This window comes from Scyliorhinus canicula, chromosome 3 (genome assembly GCF_902713615.1).
Source record: "Scyliorhinus canicula chromosome 3, sScyCan1.1, whole genome shotgun sequence".
Taxonomy (NCBI): Eukaryota; Metazoa; Chordata; class Chondrichthyes; order Carcharhiniformes; family Scyliorhinidae; genus Scyliorhinus; species Scyliorhinus canicula.
This window is the reverse complement of record NC_052148.1, coordinates 237,401,713-237,413,740: the sequence shown is the minus strand read 5'-3', so window position 1 is coordinate 237,413,740 and position 12,028 is coordinate 237,401,713. Positions and strand designations below refer to the sequence as shown.

General features: G+C 50.1%; 1 protein-coding gene across 2 annotated transcripts in view; it reads right to left on the bottom strand.

Annotated features, from left to right (window-relative positions):
- The window catches only part of hspa4l (heat shock protein 4 like), a 106,049-nt gene extending 94,309 nt beyond the window's left edge, over positions 1 to 11,740 (bottom strand). Inside the window, exons 1-3 of one of the 2 annotated variants that reach the window (XM_038792409.1) lie at positions 11,465 to 11,708; positions 2,087 to 2,144; positions 1,522 to 1,732 (exon numbers count right to left, since the gene is read on the bottom strand). Coding sequence is in view for 1 of the 2 variants with exons in the window: in XM_038792408.1 (XP_038648336.1) it covers positions 2,087 to 2,144; positions 11,465 to 11,571 (165 nt within the window). In the remaining variant the exon portion in view is untranslated. Of the gene's footprint in view, positions 1 to 1,521; positions 1,733 to 2,086; positions 2,145 to 11,464 lie in introns of both variants that reach the window. The other variant, XM_038792408.1, reaches the window with a different exon arrangement.
- Between the last annotated feature and the right edge of the window lie 288 nt (positions 11,741 to 12,028).

The window sequence follows — 12,028 nt, the reverse complement described above, 5'->3', positions numbered from 1 at the left end:
GGTCAATAAAATGATTATGGGATTTGTGTAGGAGGGAAAGTCCCCGCAGGTGAAGAAGGTGATGCTCGAGAGGAACCGAGGGGAAGGGGAGCTGGCATTGCCAAACTTTAGTAATTACTACTGGGTGGCCAACATGGCTATGATAAGGAAGTGGATGGTGGGTGCGGGGTCGGGTGGGAGCTGCTTCGTGCAGGGGCACCAGTCTGGAAGCCCTGGTTACAGCGCCCCTGCCGGCACAGTACTCCACCAGCCCTATAGTGGTGGTGACTTTGCGGATCTGGGGCCAATGGAAAAGGCACGTAGGGGAAGTGAGCGCATCGGTTTGGTCCCCAATTTGCAACAATCACTGGTTTGCCCCGGGGAATACGGACGGTGGGTTCCGAATACAGCGGAGGGCTAGGATTGAGGATCTGTTCTTAGAAGGGAGCTGCCCGAGCACGAGGGCACTGGAGGAGAAATTTGGGTTGGCAAGAGGGAATGATTTCAGGTACTTGTGGGACTTTCTACGCAGACAGATTCCATCTTTCCCACGCCTGCCACTTAGGGGGATCCAGGACAGGGTAGTGTCCAGTGGATTGGGGGGAGAGAAGAGGTCTCAGATAGATAGAGATATATATATATATATATAAAATAAATAAAAGAACTTATGGGGACAGAGGAGACGCTGACGCTTAAGTGGGAAGTGGAGCTCGGAGGTGAGATAGAAGAGGGCTTATGGGCGGAGGCCTTGAGTAGGGTTAACGCGACCGCAACATGCGCTAGGCTCAGCCTGATCCAATTCAAGGTAGTCTACCGGGCCCACATGACAGTGGCCCAGATGAGTAAATTCTTTGGACTGGAGGAAAGGTGGGCCAGAGGAGGACCAGCGAATCATGTCCACATGTTCTGGGCATGTCCAAAACTCAGGGGGTACTGGCAGGGACTCACGGACGTTATGTCCCGGGTACTGAAAACAAGGGTGGTGAGGAGTCCGGAGGTGGCAATTTTTGGGGTTTCGGAGGACCCGGGAGTCCAGGAGGTGAAAGAGGCTGACGTTTTGGCCTTTGCTTCTCTGGTAGCCCAACAACGAATTCTGCTGGCATGGAGGGACTCAAAGCCCCCGAAGTCTGAGGTCTGGGTGACGAGCTTCCTCGGTCTGGAGAAAATTAAGTTTGCTCTGACAGGGTCACTGCCAGGGTTCGCCCGAAGGTGGCAACTATTTATCGACTTCTTCACGGAAAATCAATCGTCCGGGGGGGGGGGGAGAGAAGAGAACGAGGAAACTAAGGTCTGTAGCTCACTACCTGAAAAGGTAGTATAGAAACAGAAACCCTTATCATTTAAAAAAAAAACTTCTAAGTGCACCTGTAGTGCTGTAACCTGCATAGTTATGGATCAAAAATTGACAAATGTGATTCGGCCAGATGGCTCTATCAGCTGGTGTAGATAAGGGCCGAATGGCTTCCTTCTGTGCCCAAGTTTATGTTTTATAATTTAGAGGCAAGTTTATAATCGATACTTAGCGACTATTGAGCCAATTACCAGAACGTCACTTCTCTTCCCTCATATACAAGATATATAATAGAGGGTTGATATCACACAAGACAAGAGCGCAACTGTCTCAAATTTCAGGCATCCGCAGACTTGTAAGCTTGTCATCACCCAGTCATATTGTTGGGAAGGAGTTGAGTGGTAGGGAGATGCCAGCTTGTTCTAGATTGGCTTCCAAAACCATTCATTGATGTTAAAAAGCCTGTGGGGAATTAATATTGTACGGTAATGAATATTTATGGTTTTCATCACATACATCAAATGCAGTGCAGCCACTCTGAAATGTCCATTAAATTATATCTAGGAAATGGTCTAAGTTATATTTTTGCATTAAATCTACATTCCACTTAAATAATAAGTTACTACATATCCGTCTCTTAAGCACACCAAAAACTTTCACAGACCTGTATTTGACTTAAGTTTATTAAATGTGCTGCAGTCCGCGAAGTTACTAGTTCAATTCTACTGAAAGTTAAAAAAACACCTTGTAAATAATAGCTGGGCTGTATAGATAGAATTGTATTGTGTCTACTCAGTAGAATACACCGTACCATACCTGGGTCTTGGCAGCTGCACCAATTGCCCGACTCTTGGATCCCAGTGATATACAAGCCCTGGAGAAAAATAAATTAAGCATTCATTAATTAATCTATTGTGTTACTTTGGTGAAAAGGATGATATTTTAAAATCCAAATTCTAAGGGTGATAAGGTATGCATGTGATTACATGGCTAGTCCAATCTCCAATCACAGCATTCAAAAGATTCAACTTTTCCTGCACTTTGCTTGGTTTTCCTTACTGCTGAAGACACAAACTGCACGAAAATAAATTAGGTTGGTGCTAACCACGTCTGCTATTCACTACATCAAACATGTTGACATCAGCCTTGGGCTCCATTATTGCAGGATTTTGTCAACAGTGAAGAGCTCAAATCCAGATTTTTCTTTAAACCTTAAACAACCGTCCAAAACCTCAGATGTTCGATATGCTAAATTTAATTGAAAACGTCAAAACTTATTTTATGTGCATTTGGTGGTGGTGGAGAGGGGGGGGGATCAGAGTTTGGGGGAAAAAAATGTTCAATAATAGAACTTGTGCAGTCAGGTGTTAAGCCTTACGCCGGAGATCTTGAGCACAATCTAAAGTGACAATTCTGTGCAGTACTGGAGCAGTGCTGTTCAAATCTTCTGTATCAGAGGAGCATAAAAGGTTTTCTTTGTAACACTGAAGAGGGGAGTTCTCCCAATACTTTGGGCAACATTTAAACATATTCTGGTCACTTGAGAAAAATGGCTGCTCCATTTCCATACATTAAAGAGTAGGTCAAATTCAAATGTGCTCCATTGACAGATGCAATCTGGGATAGCATATCCATATAGAAACTTCCCATCAAGCACCATGCTGATCGCCTTTGGTCTCCTTTTAGAATCTTGTATATATTCAGAATATATTTTATACATTTGTACTGCAATGCTATGGTAATGAAAGGGAGTTTCAAAAGTTCCATTAGCATAGAGCCTTAAAATGTACAGACAAGTCAGAGGCATAACACTCAGTTCCAATTCAGGGGAGCTCACAAAACTACATTTTTGGTGTTGGGGCTTCAATTTAAAAGTTAAAGCTAGATTAGAAAATCAAGCAACTGTCAGAGATCTATCGATATGTAACAACATTGTTGCAGTGAAGGAGAAAAGGGTGAGGAAATGGAAAGGAGAAAAAGATAATGAGGAGATTTTTAAATAGTTGGCGGTATAGAAAATTAATCAAGTCCATATAGGATGCAGAGGGAAACAAAGGTGAAATCAGCAGATACTTCGATTACAATCTTTTAATTCTCCTTGGATTTTCAAAGGGCGTTTGATAAAGTGCCACAATGTTCTAGTGAGCAAATCGGAAACCCATAGGAATCAGTGAATAGGAATGAACAGCTTTATTAGGATCACCACCCTTTGATAAAATAACTGGATTTAACTACAGGGACATAATTACAATGCTTGCAGATGACAGCTTGGAAATGTAAAAAAGGAGGAAAGGGAGGACTGTCTGGAAAATGGGCAGGTACAATTTAATGTGGAAAGATGTGATATGCATTTTGGAAGGAAAAGAGATGTGAAGCAAACGTGGACAGGGACAAAAGAAAAACCTGGAGTTTCACATGCAAATCTATGAAGATGGCAGGACAAGTTAAAACGGGTTCCTTGACTATGTGAGCATCAGATTCAAAAGCAAGGAAAATATGCTAAACGCATCAGTTACATTTCAGCATATAATATAATAAATCGCTGATTGTCACAAGTAGGCTTCAATGAAGTTACTGTGAAAAGCCCCTAGTGGCCACATTCCGGCGCCTGTTCAAGGAGGCTGGTACGGGAATTGAACCCGCGCTGCTGGCCTTGTTCTGCATTACAAGCCAGCTGTTTAACCCACTGTGCTAAACCAGCCCCTATTGCTGAATCTGAGCAGCCATTTCATTTAGGAAGGACTTCATGGCCTTGGAAAGGGTGCATAATAGTACTAGAAATACTAGACAAGTTGGGTATCATACTTTTAACGAGAGTAAAAAAAAAAGCGAAACCTTTTTTGCCAGTAGGAGAGTATGTAACCACAGGACAAGAAAGCTAAGATGGAGAATTTTAAAAAATAGAAACTGGAATGTAATGTGTGGTGGAAGCAGGTTCAGCAGCAACTTTCAGAAGTAATTGGAAATACATCCAAAAGAAATTTGCAGGGCTCTGGAGAAAGAACAAAAATGGACTAATTGGTAGCACTTCAGCGAGCTTTCACATGCAGGAGAGGCCAAATGCCCTTCCAGTAATGTATGATTCTATTATAGTTACGTCTGTTCATGTCTACAGGTACATTTACTAGTTTGACTTCACAGATCAGTTTGAGTGTCGGGCACTGCTACTATTATTAAAATTACAGGAAGGATATACAATTTGGCCCATCTTAGCCCCGAGTCAGGACTATAACTGCTGCTCAGTCCAACATTCCATTGGATAATTCCAGGATTCTCACTCCCACTTGTATATCCTATTCATTTTACAAATTGGTCAATGTATGTGGTGAAACTGTGATCAGTCCAAAATTTTCCTTTTGGGTTTAAAAACAGATTGTTCTAATGTTTGCAATTTAAAATGCATCTAAAAAGATCAGATGTCAACCATCATCTATCAAGAATGAAGAAAGTCACTCTTGCCGGTCTTTACTCACGAGATTTGAAAACTGGGAATAATTATTGGGGCACTTTGCACCCTCTCTTGGACTTGCCTCCCATCTGCAACCAGAAACAGTCAGCACCAACAACAGCTTTCTTATGCCGTTCTCAGACTTCTATTCTACTGTTTTACCTGCATATTTCCACTCCTGTCTTGCTCCCTGACCACGGAGGCTGAACAATCCTTGTTGTATTCACCCATCAGTCCTGCACTCACCGACTATTGGCTCATTTAAAAATCCTCTGTAACCTCACCCTTCCCCATCAGTAACGTCCTTATTTTGTTATGCTCAGCATGTTCATTTGTAAAAAAAAAAATGTATTTTATTCCAAACATATTCAAAGATACCAAACATAAATAAATTAAAGAACATTCTTCACACCTCACCGTTCACAGTTTGTGCAGGTTTTCCACCCTTGTCACCACCACGCCCCCCCCCCCCCCCCCAACAACGAACAATTCCTCAAACATGGTCATGAACAGTCCCAACCAGTTTCTCAAAGCCCTCCGCTGATCCCCTCAATTCAGTCCCGACCAGTTTCTCAAAGCCCTCCACTGATCCCCTCAATTCAAACTTAATTTTTGCAGCCTGAGAAAGTCAATACAGATCCCACAGTCAGGCCGCTTTGTCGACCACCATTCCAACAGAATCCTTCGGCAGGCAACAAGAGAGGCAAAGGCCACAATGTCGGCCTCCATCAGCTGTGCCAGTTCCAATACCCCAAATATCACAATACCCCACAATAGGGTCCAGACCGACCTCCCAAACAACCCCTCCCAGTATTTCTCCAATTTCTCACAGCTGCAGAACATTTGCGCATGATTTGCTGGTCCTCGGCCACACTTTTCACACACATCTGCCACCCCCTAAAAGAACCCACTCATCGTCGCCCGAGTCATATACACCCTATGCACCACCTTAAACTGAATAAAACTCGCCCTACACATTCCCCCTAGCTCCTCCTCCCATTTCTCCTTAATCCTCACCTCCTGCGCTCCCCCAGCCACCCACATATGTCCTCAATCCTACCCTCACCTTCCACATCCGGGAGCAACGACTCCTCCAATAAAAGGGAAGCCCTCCCCAGTCCTTTCATGCAAAGCCCCTCACTTCATATACCTGAACTCGCTGCTCTTCGGAAGCTCCACCCTCTCCCGCAGCTCTTCCAGACTTGCAAACCTCGCCTCCAAACGTAAATTCCTTGCCCACACCAGCCACCTCCTATACATGCCATCCGTCTCCCCTGGCTTAAACCATAACACCAACATCCCCATCACCTTAAAATGTCTCAACTGGTTCCACACCCTAATCGAGGGCTGTGCCACTGGGCTCTCTGTGCATCTTCCTCTGTGCCAGCGGAAGTGCCGCTGTCATCATGAGCCTCTCCACCTTAGGTACCTTCCCCACCCATATAAACTCCAAAATCACTGCACCCAGTTTCCGGAAAAAAGGCCTTCGGAATGAAGATTGGGAGGGTTTGGAGTACAAACAGAAACCCTGGCAGAACGTTAAATTTTACCACCTGGACCCACCCCGCCAGCGCCAGATGTAACATATTCCATCTCCTCCCTAACCTCCTTCACAAATTTCGCAGATTCCATTTGTGCATCGCCGCCCATTCCCCCATCACCTGAACCCCCAAAATACCTAAACCTATACCTGGCAACCTTAAATGGCAACATTGGCTCCCTGACCCACCGGCTCCCTGACCCACCGCATTCACCGGAAACACCTCACTTTCCAACATTCAGCTTATAGTCTGAGTAGGCCTCAAACCTCTAGTATGTGTGTAATTCTACCTTGTGTACCCTACTCCCCCTCTTAATCCCCTGCCACTCTACTGGCTCCTTAAGGGCCATCGCCAAAGGCTCTTATCACCAGGGCAAACAGCAGCAGCGACTGCAGTCACCCCTGCCTCGTTCTCCTATGCAACCCGAAGCTCTATGAACTCCTGTTTGTTTGTACACTCGCCATCGGAGTCATGTACAGCAGATTCTCCCACTTCACAAACCTTGGCCCAAACTCAAACCTTCCCAAAACCTCAAACAGGTACCACCACTCCACCCGGTCGAAAGCCTTCTCCGCGTCCATAGAGACCACTACCTCCGGTACATGTCCCTTCAATGGGGTCATGGCCACATCCAATAACCACCTAAATGTTACTGGAAAGCTGTGTGCCCTTACGAAACCCTTTTGATCCTCTACAATCATCCCTGGAACACAGCCTTCCATCCTCCCGCCGCTAACCTAGCCTACACTTTCACATCTGTGTTTAACAGTGATATGGGCCTGTATGACCCACACTTCCACAGGTCCTGCCACTTCTTCGTGATTAGCATGATCGATGCCTGGGCCAGTGTCTCCAGCAGCAACTTCTCCAGTGCCTCGCTAAATATCCCCAATAAATGTGGTGCCAACTCTGTCACGAACTCCACCAGGTAACCGTCTGGCCCCAGAGCCTTCCCCAACTTCATCCCTTTTAGGCTGCCCATCACCTCTCGCAGCCCTAGTGGCTCCGCCAGCGCCTCTCCCCTCTCCTTATCCAGCCTTAGGAATGCCTGCTCAGCTGAAAACTGCCCATATCCCCACCCTTTTCACTCGGATCGGCCCTCTATAACTTCTCATAATATTCCCTGAATGCCTTGTTAATCTTCCCCAGCTCCTCCTTCCCGGTCAGCACCCTCAGAATTTCCCTGGATGCAGCCTGTCTCCGTAGCTGATAGGCCAGCATACGACTCGAGTTCTCTCCATATTCATACTGGAACGCCTGCTGCCCACTCCCTTCCCCATCGTCAACCTACTGAACTGCCCCTGTAATTTTTTTTCTCTACGCCAGCCCCTCCTTGGTGGGGGCACTTTAAATTATTTTCTCTCCACCTCGACTATCTTGTCCAACAACCGTCTATACTCCTACCCCCTTCTCTTCTCTGTGCGCCTTGAGCTTGAAACCTCCCCGAACCACTGCCATCAACGCCTCCACATAGTCTCTGATCTCCAACCGTAACTTTTCAGAACTTTGTCCAGCAAAAGCCCCAAATCCAACCTCCTTCCTGGGCTCTGCTCCTGCCACGTCTAACCTCCAGCTAGTGCGGTGCATGGTCCGAGATCACGATTCCCGCATACTTGGCCATCATCACCGCTATGGCTCACTACAAAAAAAAGTCGATTCTGGAGTATACCGTGTACACGTCCCTCTCATCCAGGTTCCTAAACCTCCACGGATCCACCATTCAGTAAACCGTATTACACTTACCATAACACATTAGTATACATCAGGGATCTGAAGTGAATGCCAATTAACACAAATTTGATATAAAGCTGTCTACAATTCAGTTGACAGAGCTTCAGCTTTTTGGTGAAACAAATGTTCCAGATTTCTCCTCCTCTCACCTGAAATGCTTTCTAACGTCACATGAGCACTAAATTTAAAGATTGTTTCCTTGAATTGATGTCTAGGTCTATCAAAACAGGACATTCTGTTCGGTATATTATATACCTCAATTAGATCGCCCCTTGATCTATTCTCAGAATAGACACTTAGCCTATTTGACCAGTCATCTTAATTTAATCCTTTTTGATCCCATATCATACTGCAAGGCCAATATACAGCCGACAGAATTGGAGGCAACTTTCCAGATTAGGTCCAACCATAGCTTTATACAACTGTAGCACAGCATCACTTCTCGGATGCAAAGAACGACTTCAAACAACATCTTGCACTGATCTGTCTACCAGTTTTTAATCCACAGCTGCAGTTCCTGCTTCCCCAACAACCTTCCCATTCCTCAAAAGATTTCAACAGTTCAATTATGGTGGCAAGATGCTTAAACATGGTTTCTATCCAAGGTGATCAAAATTAAGCGTTTAAAATAAGGATTTGATACCATGGATCGAGAAACTATGCCCTCTGGTGGGGGAATCTTAGAGTCGGCGAAATAGCAATTCAGCCACAAGCATTGTGGATGTTAAGAATCCATTTCCCTGAAATGTGAAGACAATTGAAAAAGTGACATCAATAGATGTCTCATGCAAAAAGTAAAAAATTAGGGTAACAGCAACTAAATAGATTTGCAGTATACACCTTCCGGTTTTGAAGCACAGAATCCTTACAATGCAGGATGTGGCCAATTGGCTCATCGAATCTGCAAGACCCTCTGAAAGAACACCTTAACCTCCACCCATGCCACTGCCCTATAACAATAATCTTTATTGTTACAAGTAGGCACACATTAACATTGCAATAAAGTTAATGTGAAAAAGCTACCCCGGTAACCCGTCCTAAACGTTCGACACTAAAAGGCAATTTAGCATGGCCAATCCACCAAACCTGGGAGGAAAACCCACGCAGACAGAGAGTGGACCTGAATTGAAGCCGGTTCACCGTGCACAAAAAATTAAGGTAGAAGAATTTTGATAGTTGCCACTCATCCTCCTGCCTAATTACAATGTTTTTATATATATGCTGCACAGTTCCGATTGCCCATGAAGTTAGGACGGAGATCCAATAATGAAGGATCGCTGGAGTTAACGATGAAGAATTGGTTGTTTACAAAAACGAGGCATCTAAACCGAACAAGTTGAAAAGAGAGGGGGCAGGAGAAAACTGCATGGACCAGAGGGAACGTGATCCGCTTAACGGAATCGGGGGGGGGGGGGGGGGGGGGGGGGGGGGTTTGATCTAATTCCACGGTGTCATTGGGTAACTGTCTACAAGCCATATGGAGTGTCATTGAGGGGAGAGGCTGAGGGGGCGGTGGTGGGTGAAGGGAGGCTGGGGGGGGGGGGGGGGCAGTGGTGGGTGAAGGGAGTCTGGGGGGTGGTGGTGGGTGAAGGGAGGCTGGGGGGGCAGTGGCGGGTGAAGGGAAGCTGGGCGGTGACGGGTGAAGGGAGGCTGGGGAGGCGGTGGCGGATGAAGGGAGGCTGGGGGGGCGGTGAAGGGAGGCTGGGGGGGCGGTGAAGGGAGGCTGGGGGGCGGTGAAGGGAGGCTGGGGGGCGGTGAAGGGAGGCTGGGGGGCGGTGGGGGGTGAAGGGAGGCTGGGGGGCGGTGGGGGGTGAAGGGAGGCTGGGGGGGGTGAAGGGGGCAGTGGGGGGTGATGGGAGGCTGGGGTGCACTGGGGGGTGAAGGGAGGCTGGGGGGGCGAAGGGAGGCTGGGGGGTGAAGGGAGGCTTGGGTGTAGTGAAGGGAGGCTGGGGGGTGGTGGGGGAGGTGAAGGGAGGCTGGGGGGTGGTGGGGGAGGTGAAGGGAGGCTGGGGGGCGGTGGGGGGGGTGAAGGGAGGCTGGGGGGCGGTGGGGGGGGGGTGAAGGGAGGCTGGGGGGCGGTGGGGGTGAAGGGAGGCTGGGGGGCGGTGGGGGGTGAAGGGAGGCTGGGGGGCGGTGGGGGGTGAAGGGAGGCTGGGGGGCGGTGGGGGGGTGAAGGGGGCGGTGGGGGGTGAAGGGGGCGGTGGGGGGTGAAGGGGGCGGTGGGGGGGTGAAGGGAGGCTGGGGGGCGGTGGGGGGTGAAGGGAGGCTGGGGGGCGAAGGGAGGCTGGGGGGCGGTGGGGGGTGAAGGGAGGTTGGGGGCGGTGGGGGAAGGGAGGCTGGGGGGCGGTGGGGGGTGAAGGGAGGCTGGGGGGCGGTGGGGGGTGAAGGGAGGCTGGGGGGCGGTGGGGGGTGAAGGGAGGCTGGGGGGCGGTGGGGGGTGAAGGGAGGCTGGGGGGCGGGGGGGGGTGAAGGGAGGCTGGGGGGCGGTGGGGGGTGAAGGGAGGCTGGGGGGCGGTGGGGGGTGAAGGGAGGCTGGGGGGCGGTGGGGGGTGAAGGGAGGCTGGGGGGCGGTGGGGGGTGAAGGGAGGCTGGGGGCGGTGGGGGGTGAAGGGAGGCTGGGGGCGGTGGGGGGTGAAGGGAGGCTGGGGGGCGGTGGGGGGTGAAGGGAGGCTGGGGGGCGGTGGGGGGTGAAGGGAGGCTGGGGGGCGGTGGGGGGTGAAGGGAGGCTGGGGGGCGGTGGGGGGTGAAGGGAGGCTGGGGGGCGGTGAAGGGAGGCTGGGGGGCGGTGAAGGGAGGCTGGGGGGCGGTGGGGGGTGAAGGGAGGCTGGGGGGCGGTGGGGGGTGAAGGGAGGCTGGGGGGCGGTGGGGGGTGAAGGGAGGCTGGGGGGCGGTGGGGGGTGAAGGGAGGCTGGGGGGCGGTGGGGGGTGAAGGGAGGCTGGGGGGCATTGGGGGGTGAAGGATGCTGCTCCTTTCCTGCCATTCGGTGATGGCCGCAATGTGGGCGGAATGACTGAATGAATTTACGCCCGGCTCCTCAGGTCCAACAATCGGGCTGGCGTGAAACTCGGTGTCCATGGAGTCCAAACATACATAATGGTTAAATAAAGCGACAATAAAATGGATCTTAGAAGGGCCGCTGGCCCGGGGGGGCGGGCGTGGACTCGCTGAGTCAACCGCACACCTGGCTCCCTTGCCGCAGTGAAATCAGGGCGGCTGCTTTCTCCTCCTGACCGGGTCTGTGCCCCCACCACACCCGGCAATGTCGGGGCGCAGGCTGAGGCCGCCCGTTCCTCGCACTGAGGGATGGACAGGAGGGAAGAGGAGGCCCAGCTTCTCAGCATCAGCGTGGAGCCTCACTCCACAAACACACCCGGGGCAGGTTAGCGTGCCATCTCCGGGGCCAACACGGTAACCTCCCCGCCCCGGAGAGTGGGACGGCGCGACGCCCGGCCCCAGCCCCGGCCCCTACTCACGGTGTACACCTGTCGCTGTATTCATTGGCGATGGTCTCGATGCCTCCGCTCCTCGCTACCGCGATGTAGCAGTTCTGGAAACCCACGTCGAAACCCACCACCGACATGGCGACCTCTGACCGCAACTCCGCTAAATAATCTGAACGGGTTTTAAAATAAGGATGGGCAAACGGCGAGGAGGCCGTTAATTCCGCAGGGTTTGTCTGACAGACAGGATCGCTCCTCACCCGCCGGCCGGTAGAATGCTCCAGAACACTGCAGTCTGCTCCAATGACGTTCCCTCGGAGTCCCGCCCCCCGGCGGCGCCGATTGGCCGCGCTGGGGTTTCCGAATCTGTCCATCAAACGTAACGTTACATTGGGCGGTGCGTCACAAAGAGCAGAGCTGCGTGCACCAGCACCCATGTCCCATTCATTTCCTACGGAATAAAATGAAACAGCTTCTCTCTCTGCCCATTCAGCAGCTTCACAGTCCACCCGGAAAAAATATGTGCCGTCTATGACTTTGAAAAGTGAAGGCATTCCACAATCATAAAGACGAGGTTATTCGTAATCTTGTCAAATG